This window comes from Hyperolius riggenbachi, chromosome 10 (genome assembly GCF_040937935.1).
Source record: "Hyperolius riggenbachi isolate aHypRig1 chromosome 10, aHypRig1.pri, whole genome shotgun sequence".
Classification (NCBI taxonomy): Eukaryota; Metazoa; Chordata; class Amphibia; order Anura; family Hyperoliidae; genus Hyperolius; species Hyperolius riggenbachi.
In genome coordinates, this window is record NC_090655.1 from 215,506,543 (window position 1) to 215,526,330 (window position 19,788).

The 19,788-nt window shown below is 49.8% G+C and overlaps 1 protein-coding gene across 2 annotated transcripts; it reads left to right on the forward strand.

Annotated features, from left to right (window-relative positions):
* Positions 1-402: 402 nt before the first annotated feature.
* On the forward strand, positions 403-17,496 carry LOC137534464 (zinc finger protein 271-like). 2 transcript variants are annotated; one of them, XM_068255965.1, is made up of 2 exons: positions 403-1,213; positions 15,754-17,496. In XM_068255965.1, the coding sequence occupies exons 1-2, from the start codon at positions 415-417 to the stop codon at positions 17,325-17,327; spliced, it is 2,373 nt and encodes a 790-aa protein (XP_068112066.1). In that variant the 5' UTR covers positions 403-414; the 3' UTR covers positions 17,328-17,496. The 2 variants fall into 2 exon arrangements, with proteins under 2 accessions (XP_068112066.1, XP_068112067.1); XM_068255966.1 differs by having other exon boundaries at positions 15,757-17,496.
* Positions 17,497-19,788: the final 2,292 nt, after the last annotated feature.

The following is a 19,788-nucleotide window of genomic DNA, read 5'->3' on the forward strand; positions in this document are numbered from 1 at the left end:
GCACTATATGAGGCTTTTTATTGAGGTAAACAAGAGGAGTGTCGGACTCACTACTGCTGCTGCTGCTGCCTGGCCCGGATGGGGTTGTGGGGAGGGCTCAGCGGCCTCTCTTTATTTCATTAGCTGGAGAAACGCACTAGCACAAAAAGAGGGATATTGATTGATGACAGTTCATGCAAATTACAAAACTGTAGACTAGAGTGTTGGGAAGCTCACTTGCCCCAGCAGAATTCTCAGAAACAAACATTCCGCAGAGCTGCACCTGACAGAACTAAAGATGTCACCACCTGTGAAATGTTTCAGAATAGGCAAACACCGACTAAATAATTTATAAAGTAATACGTATTGTAAAAAAAAAAAAAAGCACTTTTGTTTATCACATTATTTTCACTACAGTTACTTAAGGAAGTAAAGATGCCTGTGATCGAAGATCAGCAATCAACAGTGGAGGGTAAAATGATTGGGACAATTAAAGAGGAAGAAGAGGAGACGTATATAAGGGGTGAGCAGCAGTCTACGGCAAATGATGAAATGGTGAAGACAGTCAAAGGAGAAGAACAACAGATGGATGTGAAGAGTGATCAACAGTCTACTGGGAATGATGAAATGATGAAGACAGTTAAAGGAGAAGAAGAAACATATGTGAGGAGTAATCATCAGTCTACAGAGAATGATGAAATAATGAAGATAGTTAAAGGGGAAGAAGAGAAGGTTGTGAGGAGTGATCAACAGTCTACTGAGAATAGTGAAATGATGACAGTTAAAGGGGAAGAAGAGGAGATGTATGTGAGGGCTGATCGCCAGGCTATGGAGAATGAGAAAATGATGAAGACGATTAAAGGGGAAGAAGAGATGTATGTGAGGGGTGACCAGTCTGCAGAGGAGGATGAAATGATGAAGACAGTTACAGAAGAAGAGATATATATGGCTGAGGAATCTACAGAGAAGAGTATAATGATAAAGAAGTGTAAAGAGGAAGGTAAATGGGCACTTGTGAGGGGTGGTCAGCAGTTTATGGAGGAGGGGGACATGATGGAGATAAATAAAATGGAAGAAGATATGTATGTGAGGAATCCCCAGTCCACTGAGGAGGGGGAATTGGTGATGACATTTAAAGAGGAAGAAGAAGAGATGGACATGAAGGATCATCGGCAGTCTACAGAGAATGATAAAACAATGAAGATGTTTTCAGAGGAAGAGGAGACAAATGCAGGTAAGGCAATTCTCAAACCTGTCCATGCTTTAGTGGTATTTATAAGGGTTTAATGTGCCTGTATGATGGACATAGCATTGCTTGATTTTGACACACTGATAATTAGGAAAACAATGGGTTGGACCAATTGGATAGTTGCAGCTGCTAAGCTGCTGTTATGTGACCCTTAGGCCCCTTTTACACTTAATCACTTGCTCTCAGTTAAAACTGAAAAAAGACTGATTTTCAAAGTAATGCTCGTGTTTTCCTATGGCTCAGTTCCCGCTACACGCGTTTTAACTGAAAGCTTTTTCACAATGCACTGCTATGGATAAAACGTGTACCAACGCAGACTAATGCATACCAACGCATTAAGTGTTAAAGGACCCTTAAAGGACACATCCAGGGTTTATAAAAAACAAGGTCTACTTAACTGAGGCATTCTCCAGTCCCTGGCAGCCTATTTGTCCCTCGCTGCAGCTCTGCTCCCAGCCAGCTCATGGTAAGCCAGAACTTCTAGGAGTGTGTACGGGTTCAAAAAGGACCAAAAAGCCTCCTTACTGTAATGTTTGTTATGCAAGATAAAAACTTGCTTTACTTAAATCAGAAAGTATTTGCCATTATTCAGGTTGGAGTGTGCTTCTGAGGTGTCCCACAATGCATCACTGCTGAATATGCAAATCATCCATGTCCCTGAAAGCTAAACACACCTCTAGAACTGCTGGAATGCAATGATATGTCAGCTTGTTAATTGTACAGAGCCACAATAATCAACATGCATACAGACATAAAAGGAAGATTTGCATATTCAGCAGTGATGCACTGTGCGATATCTCAGAAGCACACACCAACCTGATTAACCTTTTCCCGACCACGTCACGCCACTAAGCAAGGCCGCAGCCCCAGGACCGCCTAACGCCGATTGGCGTAAGGTTCTTGGGGCGTGGTTTGCGGACGATCACGCGCAACGATACAAGCGCATCCCCGCTCTGCTTCAGTCTCCCAGTGGCGATCGCCGCTGAAAGACTGTTAGACGGCGAAACCGCTGTCTGTTATTGCTGTACAGCGCTGCGATATAAGCTGAAGCCTATGACAGCCGATCATGCTGATTGGCTAACGGGGAGGGAGGGCTGGGGACAAAAAAGTAAAAAAAAAATAGAGAAATTTATTAACAAAATAATCAAACAAATATTTCCAAAAAAAACATTGGGGGAGCGATCAGACTCCACCAACAGAGAGCTCTGTTGGTGGGGAGAAAAGGAGAGGGGGGGGGATCACTTGTGTGCTGAGTTGTGCGGCCCTGCAGCGAGCCCTTAAAGCTGCAGTGGCCAGTTTACAGACAAATGACCTGGTCTTTGGGGGGGTTTAACACTGCGGTCCTCAAGTGGTTAAAGGGCAACTGAAGTAAGAGTGATAGGGAGGCTGCCATATTTTTTTCCTTTTAGATAATACAAGTTGCCTGGCTCCCTGCCCCACAAGGCTGTGTTCTGTCACCTCTGCTGTTCTCCCTCTATACCAACAACTGCATCTCATCCGCTGACTCTGTGAAGGTCATCAAGTTTGCAGACGACACCACCATCATCGGCCTTATTGGTAGCAACGGGGAGCACGAGTACCGCAGCGAAGTTGAGAGAATATGCAACTGGTGCAGTGACAACAACCTAGTTCTCAACACTGCAAAGACTGTTGAACTAGTCGTTGACATCAGGAGAAACCCTCCCCCCCTCCCACCTGTCCTCATTGGAGGGACAGAAGTCTCTAAGGTGTCATCGGTTCGGTTCCTCGGCACGACTCTCACTAACAACCTGAAATGGGGGCTAAACACTACCAAAATTCAGAAGAAATCCCAGCAGCGGTTGTTCTTCCTGCGCCAACTGAAGAGATTTGGCATGCTCAGGGAGCTGCTGACCAGCTTCTATACCGCCACCATAGAATCTATCCTCTGCTCCTCTGTAATTGTCTGGTATGCAGGCGTAGCGGCAAGCGACAAACACAGGCTGCAGAGAGTCATAACTGACGCGGAGAAGATCATCGGGTCTCCTCTTCCTCCTCTTGATCTCCTCCACTCCTCTAGGATGAGAAAGAGGGCAACCATGATTTCCCGCGACCCCTCCCACCCAGGCAGCCACTACTTCAGGCTCCTCCCATTGGGCCGCCGCTACAGGATTATACCATCCAAAACTACTAGGCGTAAGAACACCTTCTTCCCCCAGGCTGTTCGGCTACTGAACTCTAACCTTCCCCGGCCTGGCCTGGATCTCTAACTGCTGGGTCGGTCAGCCGGTTCCTAACGCTGCCTGCCCTGGTTCTTTATCCGTAGGGGACTATGGACGTTTTACTGCACCTTATTGTTACCTGACTGCCCTGCACAGCAGCGAAATGGCCAGCATGTACCTGACTACTGCATTTCTATTTTTGTATTTTTATGCGTTGTGCGTCTGTCTATACTCTGTCTGTCTTTACACTGCCTATGCCATGTGTTCCACAAATAATTCCGATTACAGCTCTTGCTGTACTTGGCGAAATAAAACTGATTCTGATTCTGATTCTGTTGATCTTCTGCTTCTAATACTTTTAGCCATAGACCTTGAACAAGCATTCAGCAGATCAGGTGTTTCTGACATTATCTTGTTTCTGGTGTTATTCAGACACTACTGCAGCCAGATCAGCAGGACTGTCAGGCAACTGGTATTGTTTAACAGGAAACAAATATGGCAGCCTCCATATTTTTCTCACTTCAGTTGTCCTTTAATCACAAATATCTTTTGTTTTAACAAAGCCTATTTCTGTTTTGCACAGCATTTTAGTTAGAGGGCTTTTTGGTGTTTTTTTTTTAGCTCCTTACACACTCCTAGAAGTTCTGGTTCGCCATGAGCCTGCTAGACAAACTGTTACTCTGGTTGTTTTCAAGTTCTACTCCATAGAGCTACATTAATCCATACAGTGCACTGATGAGGACCAACCAGTCTGTATGCATGTTGGATTATTGTGGCTCTGTACATACACAGTCCCTCATTGAATGTGTGTGATGCAGAGTCCCTCCCCTGTGAATGTGTGTGATGCAGAGTCCCTCCCCTGTGAATGTGTATGATGCAGAGTGCCTCCCGTGTGTGTGTGTGTGAGAGTGTGTATGTGTGTGATGCAGAGTGCCTCCCCTGTGTATGTGTGTGATGCAGAGCGCCTCCCCTGTGTATGTGTGTGATGCAGAGCTCCTCCCCTTGTATGTGAATGTGTGGGAAGCAGAGAGCCTCCCCTGTGTATGTGTGTGATGCAAAACGCCTCCCCTGTGTATGTGTGTGATGCAGAGCGCCTCCCCTGTGTATGTGTGTGATGCAGAGTGCCTCCCCTGTGTGTGTTGTTGTGTGTGTGTGTGTGATGCAGTGCGCATCCCGTGTGTGTGTGATGCAGTGTGCCTCCCCTGTGCATGTGTGTGATGCAGTGTGCCTCCCCTGTGCATGTGTGTGATGCAGTGTGCCTCCCCTGTGCATGTGTGTGATGCAGTGTGCCTCCCCTGTGCATGTGTGTGATGCAGTGTGCCTCCCCTGTGCATGTGTGTGATGCAGTGTGCCTCCCCTGTGCATGTGTGTGATGCAGAGTGCCTCCCTTGTGTATGCGTGTGATGCAGAGCGCCTCCCATGTGTATGTGTGTGATGCAGGGTGCCTCCCCTGTGTATGTGCGTGAGGCAGAGTGCCTCCCCTGTGTATGTGTGTAATCTAGGCCGCCTCCCCTGTGTATGCGTGTGATGCAGGCCAGCTGCCCTGTGTAGGTAGTGTGATGCAGAGCGCCTCCTCTGTGTGTGATGCAGAGCGCCTCCTCTGTGTGTGATGCAGAGCGCCTCCCCTGTGTGTGTGATGCAGAGCGCCTCCCCTGTGTGTGTGATGCAGTGCGCATCCCGTGTGTGTGTGATGCAGTGTGCCTCCCCTGTGCATGTGTGTGATGCAGTGTGCCTCCCCTGTGCATGTGTGTGATGCAGTGTGCCTCCCCTGTGCATGTGTGTGATGCAGTGTGACTCCCCTGTGCATGTGTGTGATGCAGTGTGCCTCCCCTGTGCATGTGTGTGATGCAGAGTGCCTCCCCTGTGCGTGTGTGTGATGCAGTGTGCCTCCCCTGTGCATGTGTGTGATGCAGAGTGCCTCCCTTGTGTATGTGTGTGATGCAGAGAGCCTCCCATGTGTATGTATGTGATGCAGAGTGCCTCCCCTGTGTATGTGTGTGATGCAGAGTGCCTCCCCTGTGTATGTGTGTGATGCAGAGTGCCTTCCCTGTGTATGTGTGATGCAGAGTGCCTTCCCCGTGTATGTGTGTTATGCAGAGTGCCTCCCTGTGTATGTGTGTGATGCAGGGTGCCTCCCGTGTGTGTGTGTGTGTGTGTGTGTGTGTGTGTGTGTGTGTGTGTGTGTGTGTATGTATGTATGTTGCAGAGTGCCTCCCCTGTGCGTGTGTGTGATGCAGAGTGCCTCCCCTGTGCGTGTGTGTGATGCAGTGTGCCTCCCCTGTGCATGTTAGTGATGCAGAGTGCCTCCCTTGTGTATGCGTGTGATGCAGAGCGCCTCCCATGTGTATGTATGTGATGCAGAGTGCCTCCCCTGTGTATGTGTGTGATGCAGAGTGCCTCCCCTGTGTATGTGTGTGATGCAGAGTGCCTTCCCTGTGTATGTGTGATGCAGAGTGCCTTCCCCGTGTATGTGTGTTATGCAGAGTGCCTCCCTGTGTATGTGTGTGATGCAGGGTGCCTCCCGTGTGTGTGTGTGTGTGTGTGTGTGTGTTTTGCAGAGTGCCTCCCCTGTGCATGTGTGTGATGCAGAGTGCCTCCCCTGTGCATGTGTGTGATGCAGAGTGCCTCCCCTGTGCATGTGTGTGATGCAGAGTGCTCCCCTGTGCATGTGTGTGATGCAGAGTGCCTCCCTTGTGTATGCGTGTGATGCAGAGCGCCTCCCATGTGTATGTGTGTGATGCAGAGTGCCTTCCCTGTGTATGTGTGTGTGATGCAGAGTGCCTCCCCTGTGTATGTGTGTGTGATGCAGAGTGCCTTCCCTGTGTATGTGTGTGATGCAGAGTGCCTCCCCGTGTATGTGTGTGATGCAGGGTGCCTCCCCTGTGTATGTGTGTGATGCAGAGCGCCTCCCATGTGTGTGTGTGTCTGTGTGTGATGCAGTGCGCATCCCCTGTGCGTGTGTGTGATGCAGGGTGCCTCCCCTGTGCATGTGTGTGATGCAGAGTGCCTCCCCTGTGCATGTGTGTGATGCAGAGTGCCTCCCTTGTGTATGCGTGTGATGCAGAGCGCCTCCCATGTGTATGTGTGTGATGCAGAGTGCCTCCCCTGAGTATGTAAGTGATGCAGAGTGCTTCCCCTGTGTATGTGTGTGTGATGCAGAGTGCCTCCCCGTGTATGTGTGTGTGATGCAGAGGGCCTTCCCTGTGTATGTGTGTGATGCAGAGTGCCTTCCCCGTGTATGTGTGTGATGCAGAGTGCCTCCCCGTGTATGTGTGTGATGCAGGGCGCCTCCCATGTGTGTGTGTGTCTGTGTGTGATGCAGTGCGCATCCCCTGTGCGTGTGTGTGATGCAGTGTGCCTCCCCTGTGCATGTGTGTGATGCAGAGTGCCTCCCCTGTGCATGTGTGCGATGCAGAGTGCCTCCCCTGTGCATGTGTGTGATGCAGAGTGCCTCCCCTGTGCATGTGTGCGATGCAGAGTGCCTCCCCTGTGCATGTGTGTGATGCAGAGTGCCTCCCCTGTGCATGTGTGTGATGCAGAGTGCCTCCCCTGTGCATGTGTGTGATGCAGAGTGCCTCCCCTGTGCATGTGTGTGATGCAGAGTGCCTCCCCTGTGCATGTGTGTGATGCAGAGTGCCTCCCCTGTGCATGTGTGTGATGCAGAGTGCCTCCCCTGTGCATGTGTGTGATGCAGAGTGCCTCCCCTGTGCATGTGTGTGATGCAGAGTGCCTCCCCTGTGCATGTGTGTGATGCAGAGTGCCTCCCCTGTGCATGTGTGTGATGCAGAGTGCCTCCCTTGTGTATGTGTGTGATGCAGAGCGCCTCCCCTGTGTATGTGTGTGATGCAGAGTGCCTCCCCTGTGTATGTGTGTGATGCAGAGTGCCTCCCCTGTGTATGTGTGTGATGCAGAGTGCCTCCCCTGAGTATTTGTGTGATGCAGAGTGCCTTCCCTGTGTATGTGTGTGATGCAGAGTGCCTTCCCTGTGCATGTGTGTGATGCAGAGTGCCTTCCCTGTGTATGTGTGTGATGCAGAGTGCCTTCCCTGTGTATGTGTGTGATGCAGAGTGCCTTCCCTGTGTATGTGTATGATGCAGAGTGCCTTCCCTGTGTATGTGTGTGATGCAGGCCGCCTCCCCTGTGTAGGTGTGTGATGCAGGCCACCTCCCCTGTGTTGGTGTGTGATGCAGAGCGCCTCGTGTGTGTGTGTGTGTGTGTGATGCAGTGCGCATCCCGTGTGTGTGTGTGTGTGTGTGTGTGTGTGTGTGTGTGTGTGTGTGTGTGTGTGTGTGATGCAGAGTGCCTTCCCTGTGTATGTGTGTGATGCAGAGTGCCTTCCCTGTGTATGTGTGTGATGCAGGGTGCCTCTCCGTGTATGTGAGTGTTGCAGGGTGCCTCCCCTGTGTATGTGTGTGATGCAGAGCGCCTCCCCTGTGTGTGTTTGTGTGTGTGTTGCAGGGTTCCTCCCCTGTGTAGGTGTGTGATGCAGGCCGCCTTCCCTGTGTAGGTGTGTGATGCAGGCCGCCTCCCCTGTGTAGGTGTGTGATGCAGGCCACCTCCCCTGTGTTGGTGTGTGATGCAGAGCACCTCCCGTGTGTGTGTGTGTGTGTGTGTGTGTGTGTGTGTGTGTGTGTGTGTGTGTGTGTGTGTGTGTGATGCAGTGCGCATCCCCTGTGTGTGTGTGGGTGTGTGTTGCAGAGTGCCTCCCCTGTGTATGTGTGTGTTGCAGAGTGCCTCCCCTGTGTATGTGTGTGATGCAGGGTGCCTCCCCCGTGTATGTGTGTGATGCAGAGCGCCTCCCCTGTGTGTGTGTTTGTGTGTGTGTGTTGCAGGGTGCCTCCCCTGTGTAGGTGTGTGATGCAGGCCGCCTTCCCTGTGTAGGTGTGTGATGCAGGCCACCTCCCCTGTGTTGGTGTGTGATGCAGAGCACCTCCCGTGTGTGTGTGTGTGTGTGTGTGTGTGTGTGTGTGTGTGTGTGTGTGTGTGTGTGTGTGTGTGTGTGTGTGTGTGTGTGTGTGATGCAGTGCGCATCCCCTGTGTGTGTGTGTGTGATGCAGGGTGCCTCCCTTGTGTATGTGTATGATGCAGAGTGTCAGGAACCGGCCTGCGGCACGCCTGCGTATACGGTTCCCGACTGTGGGTTTGACCAGATCGAGAGGGGAAGCAGCCTTAGTCAAGCTACAAACAAGGCTGGGACCCCTTAAACACTTCTAACTGCCACCACTAGCTGTTGCTAGACACTTCCACTCGGCTGTCGAGTGCACAGCGCGCAATTCGCGTTTTCGTATTCAGGTCAGCTTTGCGCTTTAGGTCGAATACGGGAACGCCACGCACACACACACACAATTGCAATCTTACACTGTAGTGAAGCAAAACCACTAACAGTTGTTCTGAACGATACTGTTAGCCACTCTGCTGTCGAGCTACTCGCACTGGCGTTTTCGTATGTTCTGTGAGCTGCGCGCTTTAGGCCAACATGTGACAAACGCCCCACACTCAATGCAATTACAATCTTATACGGTAGGGTTGCTTAATCATACAATCAGGCATGGACTTATACACAGTTACACTTCAGTCTCTTCTAGGCTATGAGTGTTAGTTTAGTACAGCAGAATCCAAACTTATTAAATAACAATTTAATATTCCAGGCAAAAAAATGGAACAATGCAGAAAATAATATATACAAAAGATTTACAAGAACAGTAAAAGTTACAAACTGAAGGTTGCAAGGATAAAAGTTACAAAGATATACACACAGGGATATTTTCATAAAAATAAAACGGGAAAAATAAACGTTACCAGCGTTGTTTGAACGTCATTGGCGGGAGAACGCTGCTTTCGACCAGTAGTCGGGCAGCCCTAGCGATTGCTATTTCCAGAGAGCTACCAGTTGTGAAGGACCTGTGCAGGTTCTTATAGGCCCATTTGGGGCCTGGGGCATTGAATGTTTCCTCCCCAAAACTAACGCAATTTCCCCGTTTGTGACATCACGGTCTGCCGAGCCACTTGTCACATGCTACTTTCAAGGCTTTTCCTGTCACACCTCGCAGACTTCAAAGCAATCCTGTGTTCGTTCATAATCCAATTCCCACAGGCAGACGTCTACAGTTCGACAGGTCTAGTCCATACATCAAAAGATTGCATTTTGGTTACAGGTAGCAGTTTGCCTGTAATTGCCTGTAAACAGACACAGACAATCACATCCGAGATTGTCTGCTATTGTTTTCCCTCAAATGCAAATGTACTACAGGAGATTCAATTAGCAGCATCCAACTTCCAGAGGAACTAACTACAAAAGCTCAAAGACCTTCATTGTCATACAGCAAACACAGTTTTCCCCAAAGCCAGAATGGCTGTAGCCGACATCAGTCAGAAAAATAAAAAGAAATATGTTCCTGTATTATCCTTAAAGAGAGTCTGAAGCGAGAATAAATCTCGCTTCAGACCTCATAGTTAGCAGGGGCATGTGTGCCCCTGCTAAAACGCCGCTATCCCGCGGTTTAATGGGGGTCCCTGATCCCTCAAATCTCCTCGGTGCAGCGGGGGAGCGCTTCCTGGTTGGGGCAGGACTAACCGCCGCAGCCCTGCCCCACGCGCGTCTGTTAGACGCGTATCTCCGCCTCTCCCCCACCCCTCTCAGTCTTCCTTCACTGAGAGGGGCGGGGGAGAGGCGGCGATGCGCGTCTGATAGACGCGACTGGAGGCAGGGCTGCAGCCGTTAGCCCTGCCTCCAGGAAGAAGATAATTTACGACCAACTTGCGACCAAGTCTTGCGGGGGGTGGGTTTGGGAGTGAAGGGACCCCCGTTTAGCCGCGGGATAGCGGCGTTTTAGCAGGGGCACACGTGCCCCTGCTAACTATGAGCTCTGAAGCGAGATTTATTCTCGCTTCAGAGTCTCTTTAACATCATCAGCATCATAACTAGCTGCTATATTCCTGACACAGAGTGCCTCCCCTGTGTATGTGTGTGATGCAGAGCGCCTCCCCGTGTATGTGTGTGATGTAGAGCGCCTCCCCTGTGTATGTGTGTGATGCAGAGCGCCTCCCCTGTGTGTGATGCAGAGTGCCTCCCCTGTGTATGTGTGTGATGCAGAGTGCCTCCCCTGTGTATGTGTGTGATGCAGAGTGCCTCCCGTGTGTGTGTGTGTGTGTGTGTGTGATGAAGAGTGCCTCGTGTGTGTGTGATGCAGTGTGCCTCCCCTGTGTATGTGTGTGATGCAGAGTGCCTCCCGTGTGTGTGTGTGTGTGTGTGTGTGTGTGATGCAGAGTGCCTTCCCTGTGTATGTGTGTGATGCAGAGTGCCTTTCCTGTGTATGTGTGTGATGCAGAGCGACTCCCCTGTGTATGTGTGTGATGCAGAGTGCCTCCCGTGTGTTTGTGTTTGATGCAGAGCGCCTCCCCTGTGTATGTGTGTGTGATGCAGAGTGCCTTCCCTGTGTATGTGTGTGATGCAGAGTGCCTCCCCGTGTATGTGTGTGATGCAGGGTGCCTCCCCTGTGTATGTGTGTGATGCAGAGCGCCTCCCATGTGTGTGTGTGTCTGTGTGTGATGCAGTGCGCATCCCCTGTGCGTGTGTGTGATGCAGGGTGCCTCCCCTGTGCATGTGTGTGATGCAGAGTGCCTCCCCTGTGCATGTGTGTGATGCAGAGTGCCTCCCTTGTGTATGCGTGTGATGCAGAGCGCCTCCCATGTGTATGTGTGTGATGCAGAGTGCCTCCCCTGAGTATGTAAGTGATGCAGAGTGCTTCCCCTGTGTATGTGTGTGTGATGCAGAGTGCCTCCCCGTGTATGTGTGTGTGATGCAGAGGGCCTTCCCTGTGTATGTGTGTGATGCAGAGTGCCTTCCCCATGTATGTGTGTGATGCAGAGTGCCTCCCCGTGTATGTGTGTGATGCAGAGCGCCTCCCATGTGTGTGTGTGTCTGTGTGTGATGCAGTGCGCATCCCCTGTGCGTGTGTGTGATGCAGTGTGCCTCCCCTGTGCATGTGTGTGATGCAGAGTGCCTCCCCTGTGCATGTGTGCGATGCAGAGTGCCTCCCCTGTGCATGTGTGTGATGCAGAGTGCCTCCCCTGTGCATGTGTGTGATGCAGAGTGCCTCCCCTGTGCATGTGTGTGATGCAGAGTGCCTCCCCTGTGCATGTGTGTGATGCAGAGTGCCTCCCCTGTGCATGTGTGTGATGCAGAGTGCCTCCCCTGTGCATGTGTGTGATGCAGAGTGCCTCCCCTGTGCATGTGTGTGATGCAGAGTGCCTCCCCTGTGCATGTGTGTGATGCAGAGTGCCTCCCCTGTGCATGTGTGTGATGCAGAGTGCCTCCCCTGTGCATGTGTGTGATGCAGAGTGCCTCCCCTGTGCATGTGTGTGATGCAGAGTGCCTCCCCTGTGCATGTGTGTGATGCAGAGTGCCTCCCTTGTGTATGTGTGTGATGCAGAGCGCCTCCCATGTGTATGTGTGTGATGCAGAGTGCCTCCCCTGTGTATGTGTGTGATGCAGAGTGCCTCCCCTGTGTATGTGTGTGATGCAGAGTGCCTCCCCTGAGTATGGATGCGATGCAGAGTGCCTCCCCTGTGTATTTGTGTGATGCAGAGTGCCTTCCCTGTGTATGTGTGTGATGCAGAGTGCCTTCCCTGTGCATGTGTGTGATGCAGAGTGCCTTCCCTGTGTATGTGTGTGATGCAGAGTGCCTTCCCTGTGTATGTGTGTGATGCAGAGTGCCTTCCCTGTGTATGTGTATGATGCAGAGTGCCTTCCCTGTGTATGTGTGTGATGCAGGCCGCCTCCCCTGTGTAGGTGTGTGATGCAGGCCACCTCCCCTGTGTTGGTGTGTGATGCAGAGCGCCGTGTGTGTGTGTGTGTGTGTGTGTGTGTGTGTGTGTGTGTGTGTGTGTGTGTGTGTGTGATGCAGTGCGCATCCCGTGTGTGTGTGTGTGTGTGTGATGCAGAGTGCCTTCCCTGTGTATGTGTGTGATGCAGAGTGCCTTCCCTGTGTATGTGTGTGATGCAGGGTGCCTCTCCGTGTATGTGAGTGTTGCAGGGTGCCTCCCCTGTGTATGTGTGTGATGCAGAGCGCCTCCCCTGTGTGTGTTTGTGTGTGTGTTGCAGGGTTCCTCCCCTGTGTAGGTGTGTGATGCAGGCCGCCTTCCCTGTGTAGGTGTGTGATGCAGGCCGCCTCCCCTGTGTAGGTGTGGGATGCAGGCCACCTCCCCTGTGTTGGTGTGTGATGCAGAGCACCTCCCGTGTGTGTGTGTGTGTGTGTGTGTGTGTGATGCAGTGCGCATCCCCTGTGTGTGTGTGGGTGTGTGTTGCAGAGTGCCTCCCCTGTGTATGTGTGTGTTGCAGAGTGCCTCCCCTGTGTATGTGTGTGATGCAGGGTGCCTCCCCCGTGTATGTGTGTGATGCAGAGCGCCTCCCCTGTGTGTGTGTTTGTGTGTGTGTGTTGCAGGGTGCCTCCCCTGTGTAGGTGTGTGATGCAGGCCGCCTTCCCTGTGTAGGTGTGTGATGCAGGCCACCTCCCCTGTGTTGGTGTGTGATGCAGAGCACCTCCCGTGTGTGTGTGTGTGTGTGTGTGTGTGTGTGTGTGTGTGTGTGTGTGTGTGTGTGTGTGTGATGCAGTGCGCATCCCCTGTGTATGTGTGTGTGATGCAGGGTGCCTCCCTTGTGTATGTGTATGATGCAGAGTGTCAGGAACCGGCCTGCGGCACGCCTGCGTATACGGTTCCCGACTGTGGGTTTGACCAGATCGAGAGGGGAAGCAGCCTTAGTCAAGCTACAAACAAGGCTGGGACCCCTTAAACACTTCTAACTGCCACCACTAGCTGTTGCTAGACACTTCCACTCGGCTGTCCAGTGCACAGCGCGCAATTCGCGTTTTCGTATTCAGGTCAGCTTTGCGCTTTAGGTCGAATACGGGAACGCCACGCACACACACACACAATTGCAATCTTACACTGTAGTGAAGCAAAACCACTAACAGTTGTTCTGAACGATACTGTTAGCCACTCTGCTGTCGAGCTACTCGCACTGGCGTTTTCGTATGTTCTGTGAGCTGCGCGCTTTAGGCCAACATGTGACAAACGCCCCACACTCAATGCAATTACAATCTTATACGGTAGGGTTGCTTAATCATACAATCAGGCATGGACTTATACACAGTTACACTTCAGTCTCTTCTAGGCTATGAGTGTTAGTTTAGTACAGCAGAAGTCAAACTTATTAAATAACAATTTAATATTCCAGGCAAAAAAATGGAACAATGCAGAAAATAATATATACAAAAGATTTACAAGAACAGTAAAAGTTACAAACTGAAGGTTGCAAGGATAAAAGTTACAAAGATATACACACAGGGATATTTTCATAAAAATAAAACGGGAAAAATAAACGTTACCAGCGTTGTTTGAACGTCATTGGCGGGAGAACGCTGCTTTCGACCAGTAGTCGGGCAGCCCTAGCGATTGCTATTTCCAGAGAGCTACCAGTTGTGAAGGACCTGTGCAGGTTCTTATAGGCCCATTTGGGGCCTGGGGCATTGAATGTTTCCTCCCCAAAACTAACGCAATTTCCCCGTTTGTGACATCACGGTCTGCCGAGCCACTTGTCACATGCGACTTTCAAGGCTTTTCCTGTCACACCTCGCAGACTTCAAAGCAATCCTGTGTTCGTTCATAATCCAATTCCCACAGGCAGACGTCTACAGTTCGACAGGTCTAGTCCATACATCAAAAGATTGCATTTTGGTTACAGGTAGCAGTTTGCCTGTAATTGCCTGTAAACAGACACAGACAATCACATCCGAGATTGTCTGCTATTGTTTTCCCTCAAATGCAAATGTACTACAGGAGATTCAATTAGCAGCATCCAACTTCCAGAGGAACTAACTACAAAAGCTCAAAGACCTTCATTGTCATACAGCAAACACAGTTTTCCCCAAAGCCAGAATGGCTGTAGCCGACATCAGTCAGAAAAATAAAAAGAAATATGTTCCTGTATTATCCTTAAAGAGAGTCTGAAGCGAGAATAAATCTCGCTTCAGACCTCATAGTTAGCAGGGGCATGTGTGCCCCTGCTAAAACGCCGCTATCCCGTGGTTTAATGGGGGTCCCTGATCCCTCAAATCTCCTCGGTGCAGCGGGGGAGCGCTTCCTGGTTGGGGCAGGACTAACCGCCGCAGCCCCGCCCCACGCGCGTCTGTTAGACGCGTATCTCCGCCTCTCCCCCACCCCTCTCAGTCTTCCTTCACTGAGAGGGGCGGGGGAGAGGCGGCGATGCGCGTCTGATAGACGCGACTGGAGGCAGGGCTGCAGCCGTTAGCCCTGCCTCCAGGAAGAAGATAATTTACGACCAACTTGCGACCAAGTCTTGCGGGGGGTGGGTTTGGGAGTGAAGGGACCCCCGTTTAGCCGCGGGATAGCGGCGTTTTAGCAGGGGCACACGTGCCCCTGCTAACTATGAGCTCTGAAGCGAGATTTATTCTCGCTTCAGAGTCTCTTTAACATCATCAGCATCATAACTAGCTGCTATATTCCTGACACAGAGTGCCTCCCCTGTGTATGTGTGTGATGCAGAGCGCCTCCCCGTGTATGTGTGTGATGTAGAGCGCCTCCCCTGTGTATGTGTGTGATGCAGAGCGCCTCCCCTGTGTGTGATGCAGAGTGCCTCCCCTGTGTATGTGTGTGATGCAGAGTGCCTCCCCTGTGTATGTGTGTGATGCAGAGTGCCTCCCGTGTGTGTGTGTGTGTGTGTGTGTGTGTGTGTGTGTGTGTGTGTGTGATGAAGAGTGCCTCGTGTGTGTGTGATGCAGTGTGCCTCCCCTGTGTATGTGTGTGATGCAGAGTGCCTCCCGTGTGTGTGTGTGTGTGTGTGTGTGTGTGTGATGAAGAGTGCCTCGTGTGTGTGTGATGCAGAGTGCCTTCCCTGTGTATGTGTGTGATGCAGAGTGCCTTTCCTGTGTATGTGTGTGATGCAGAGCGACTCCCCTGTGTATGTGTGTGATGCAGAGTGCCTCCCGTGTGTTTGTGTTTGATGCAGAGCGCCTCCTTGGTGTGTGTGTGTGATGCAGAGTGCCTCCCCTGTGTATGTGCGTGTGTGTGTGTGTGTGTGTGTGATGCGATGCAGAGTGCCGTGTGTGTGTGTGTGTGTGTGTGTGTGTGTGTGTGTGATGAAGAGTGCCTGGCGAGCGCGTGTGTGATGCAGAGTGCCTCCCCTGTGTATTGTGTGTGATGCAAGATGAAAGTGATGAAGATATTTAAAGAGGAGGAGGAGACAAATGTAGGGTTTACATGGTTTATAAATCATTAAAATCTGTCTTAAAAAAAAAGTGTGTAATAATGACATTTTGCTTTCAGAAGCAGATCTGCATGCCAGGAAAACCTCAGAAGGACATCTAATGTTACATCCCGACGACTCTCCAGAAGATAACTGTATCAAATGTTTTCCAAGGGGAATCCTCCATCAAACAGGTCACAGTGCAGAAACAGTAATGGCTCCCTCTAATGGTGAGCAGGAATCTTCTTGTGATACGTCACGTTGTGCTACACATACAAACTCCCTACGTTTTCCATGTCCTGAATGCAGCAAATGCAAATCTGAAGCTTCTCTTGCTGCAGTTCAGAAGACACACTCACACGAGTATTCGTTGTCATATTCAGAGTGTGGGAAATCTTTTAAAAGCACTCCGGAAGAAAGAGTTCACACTGGTGAGAGGCCCTATCCTTGTTCTAAATGTGAGAAGTCATTTACATCAAAGTCAAACCTTGTTGTTCACCAAACAATTCACACTGGCATGAAGCCCTTTTCTTGCTCAGAATGTGGGAAATCATTTAGAAGAGCTAAAGAACGCAAGGTACACCAAAGAGTTCACACTGTCAAAAAACCCTTTTCATGCCTCATGCGTGGCAGAGATTTTTTAAAGAGAAAAAGTTTCACAAGGCATATGAAGCTCCACCCAGAAGAGCCATTTTATTGTTCAGAGTGTGGGAAACGTTTCAGTCTTGAAGAAGAACTTCTTGTACGCCGGAACACTCACATCAATGTGCGAATGTTTTCCTGTTTGGAGTGCAAGAAATGTTTTAAAAGTAACTCGGCTCTCATGACACACCAGCGGGTTCACACCGACGAGAGGCCCTTTCCTTGCTCTGAGTGTGAGAAATCATTTAAAACAAAGACATCTCTTGCCATACATCAGAGAATCCACACTGGTGAACAGCCCTTTTTTTGTACTGAGTGTGGGAAATCTTTTAAAACCAAGACATGTCTTGCCGTACATCAGAGAGTCCACACTGGGGAAAAGCCCTATTTCTGTACTGGGTGTGGGAAATCTTTTTCAAGTGTAGGAGTGTATGTTGCGCACCAGAGAGTTCACACGGGTGAAAAACCTTTCTCATGCTCCACATGCGGCAAAGATTTTCCATACAGAAAAAGTTTCACAAGGCATATGAAGCTCCATACAGATAGGCAATTTTCTTGTTCAGAGTGTGGGAAACGTTTCAGTCTTGAAGAAAAACATATTGTACACCAGAACGCTCACATAAGTGTGCGAATGGTTTCCTGTTTGGAGTGCAAGAAATATTTTAAAAGTAACTCGGCTCTAATGCAACACCAGCGGGTTCACACTGACGAGAGGCCTTTTCCTTGCTCTGAGTGTGAGAAATCATTTAAAACAAAGACATCTCTTGTCGTACATCAGAAAGTTCACACTGGTGAAAAGCCCTATTTTTGTACTGAGTGTGGGAAATCTTTTAGAAGAGCAGAAGAGATTGTTGTACACCAGAGAGTTCACACAGGCGAAAAACCGTTCTCATGTATCACGTGCAAAAGACAGTTTTCAGTCAGAAAAAGCCTTAATAGACATTTGGAAATGCACATCAAGAAACCGTTTTCTTGTTCAGAGTGTGAGAAAAATTTCATTGACAAAAAATAACTTGTTGCACACCAGAGAAGTCACACAGAAAAACGTCCTTTTACATGCTCAGAGTGTGGGAAAGGCTACCTTCGTAAAATAGATTTATTTTCACACCAGAGGGTTCACACAGGCGAGCGTCCTTTTTTCTGTACAGAGTGTGGGAAATGTTATGCACGTAAAAGTACTCTAAGGGTCCACCAAAAGAGTCATAGCCTTGAAATTTCTTTTGCTGATTTATAATTTAAAGCTGAGTAGTTGTTAAAGGAACAGTGTATGTCACAGTGACCCTCTCCCGTCCGTTTCCCACTGACCCTGTGGGAATCTCACTCAATCACTCTGCTGTCTATGTTCTAAATTAAGTTTATTTTATTTAAAGAGAACCCGAGGCAGCATTTTTAAATTTTAATAGGACACAGAGGCATGTTCTGTGTACAATGACATTCTCCATGTCCTTGTGCTGCCACCCTCTCCCCTCCGTGTCCCGCTGACCCTCTCCCCTCCGTGTCCCACTGACCCTCTCCCCTACGTGTCACACTGACCCTCTCCCCTCCATGTACCTCTGACCCTCTCCCCTCCGTGTCCCACTGACCCTCTCCCCTCCGTGTACCTCTGACCCTCTCCCCTCCGTGTACCTCTGACCCTCTCCCCTCCGTGTACCTCTGACCCTCTCCCCTCCGTGTACCTCTGACCCTCTCCCCTCCGTGTACCTCTGACCCTCTCCCCTCTGTGTCCCTCTGACCCTTCATAACATATGCGTCTATGTTGGAAATTTGATGGGAACAGTTGATTGGTATCAAACTGTGTACAAGCTTCCGACCTCTCTGTGAGAATAATCTTTCAATCAGGGCTGTGGAGCCGGTACAAAAGTCTTCCGACTCCAACTCCGACTCCTCAGTTCATGAAACCACAACTCTGACTCCAATTTCGACTCCGGGTACCCAAAATGGCTGCGACTCCTCTACTCCGACTCCTTAGTCTAATACTTAACAGGGCTGTGGATTTTGTACAAAAATCATCGGACACCCGACTCAGACTCCTCAATTTATGAGATCTCTGACTCTGGATGCCCCAAATGACTCCGACTCCACAGCCCTGCTCTCAATAAAGACAATTTTTACAACACCAAGACCAGACTCTGGCGAATGAAATAGAAAGAAGAGCCTCTGATGTTGAAGACAGCTCAGAAGAACATGGCTCCACCATTACTGTCTGTAGCATTGGCTATAAGTGTCCCCAAGGCAAACCTTGGGTCAGAAAACAAATATTTACTTATGAGAAGTCTGAATCCTGCAGAGGCTCCACAGCATCCCGGGAACCACTGTTGCTGCTCGTGGACCCCTGATAGAATACTGATACGATCTTCAGAAGGGGGTCCCATGCAGCTGCAGTGGTCAGGAGGACGACGTGGGAAAGCTTCTGGAGGATCCAGAGGCTTTCTTTTTCTTAGGTAAGTATGTGTTTTTTGATCCGAGGTTCGCCTCAGGTTTACTTAAAGCTACTAGAGGAAAGAGCTGTGGCTGCTGGGAATAGAAAGATGCAATAACCTTAAGCTCATTGGTCTCCCTGAGGGGCTAGAGGGGAAAGGTCCTACTGAATATATTGAAAAATTGCCCAAAGATACACTGCCAGATGCAACTTTTCCTCCATTGTTTGTGGTTGAGTGAAGGCTTGGGTGGATACCCTGCATCATATATTCAGCTTCTATATTATGTTGTGCTTTGAATCCCCAAGTCGAGATGACATCTCATGTGCTCTGATATTTACAGCACGGCTGTTGGAAGCTATCCTCTGGGCCTCTTGCTGAGGGGAGCGTGTCTCCTGCCACCTGTTGATCTTTCTGGGCCCCAGGTTTGCTCTCTACGGTACATGTTAGCCTGGCCTGTGTGCTCGGTTTCATGTATATTATCGGCTGGGAGTGCCGCTCCTTTATACAAATATCAGCTGCTGCAACGTACGGATCTATGATCTCCATCTTCCTATTTGTTCTGCTGATGATGGGATTAATTGCTGCTGACGGCACTTTTCATATTCTGGCCATCATGTGACTAGCATGGGCTCCTCTCTGTGCTGAGAAGTCCTGTATGGTCTCTGCTAGGCCTCACTGTGGTGGGACTGCACTCTCACTACTGCTATGAAGAAGTGCAATGCCTTGTTGCATAAGACTTCCAGCTGTTGTGATCCCTGCTTTGGGTCGCCACTGAGCCTACTCGGTGTTATGTGCTGCTTGTTTAGAATGATAATGTACACCTGAAGTGAGAGGAATTACCTATAATACTTTAAACCTCAGATCCTGGACAAGCATGCAAATCTGACTGTAGTCATGCTTGTTATATGTGTGTGATTCACACTACTGCAGCCAAAGAGAGCAGTAGGACTGCCAGCAACTGCTATTGTTTAAAAAAATAAATAAATATGGCAGCCTCCAATATTCATCTCAGTTCAAGTGTCCTTTAAGTCTTCCCAGTTACTTATCAATGTT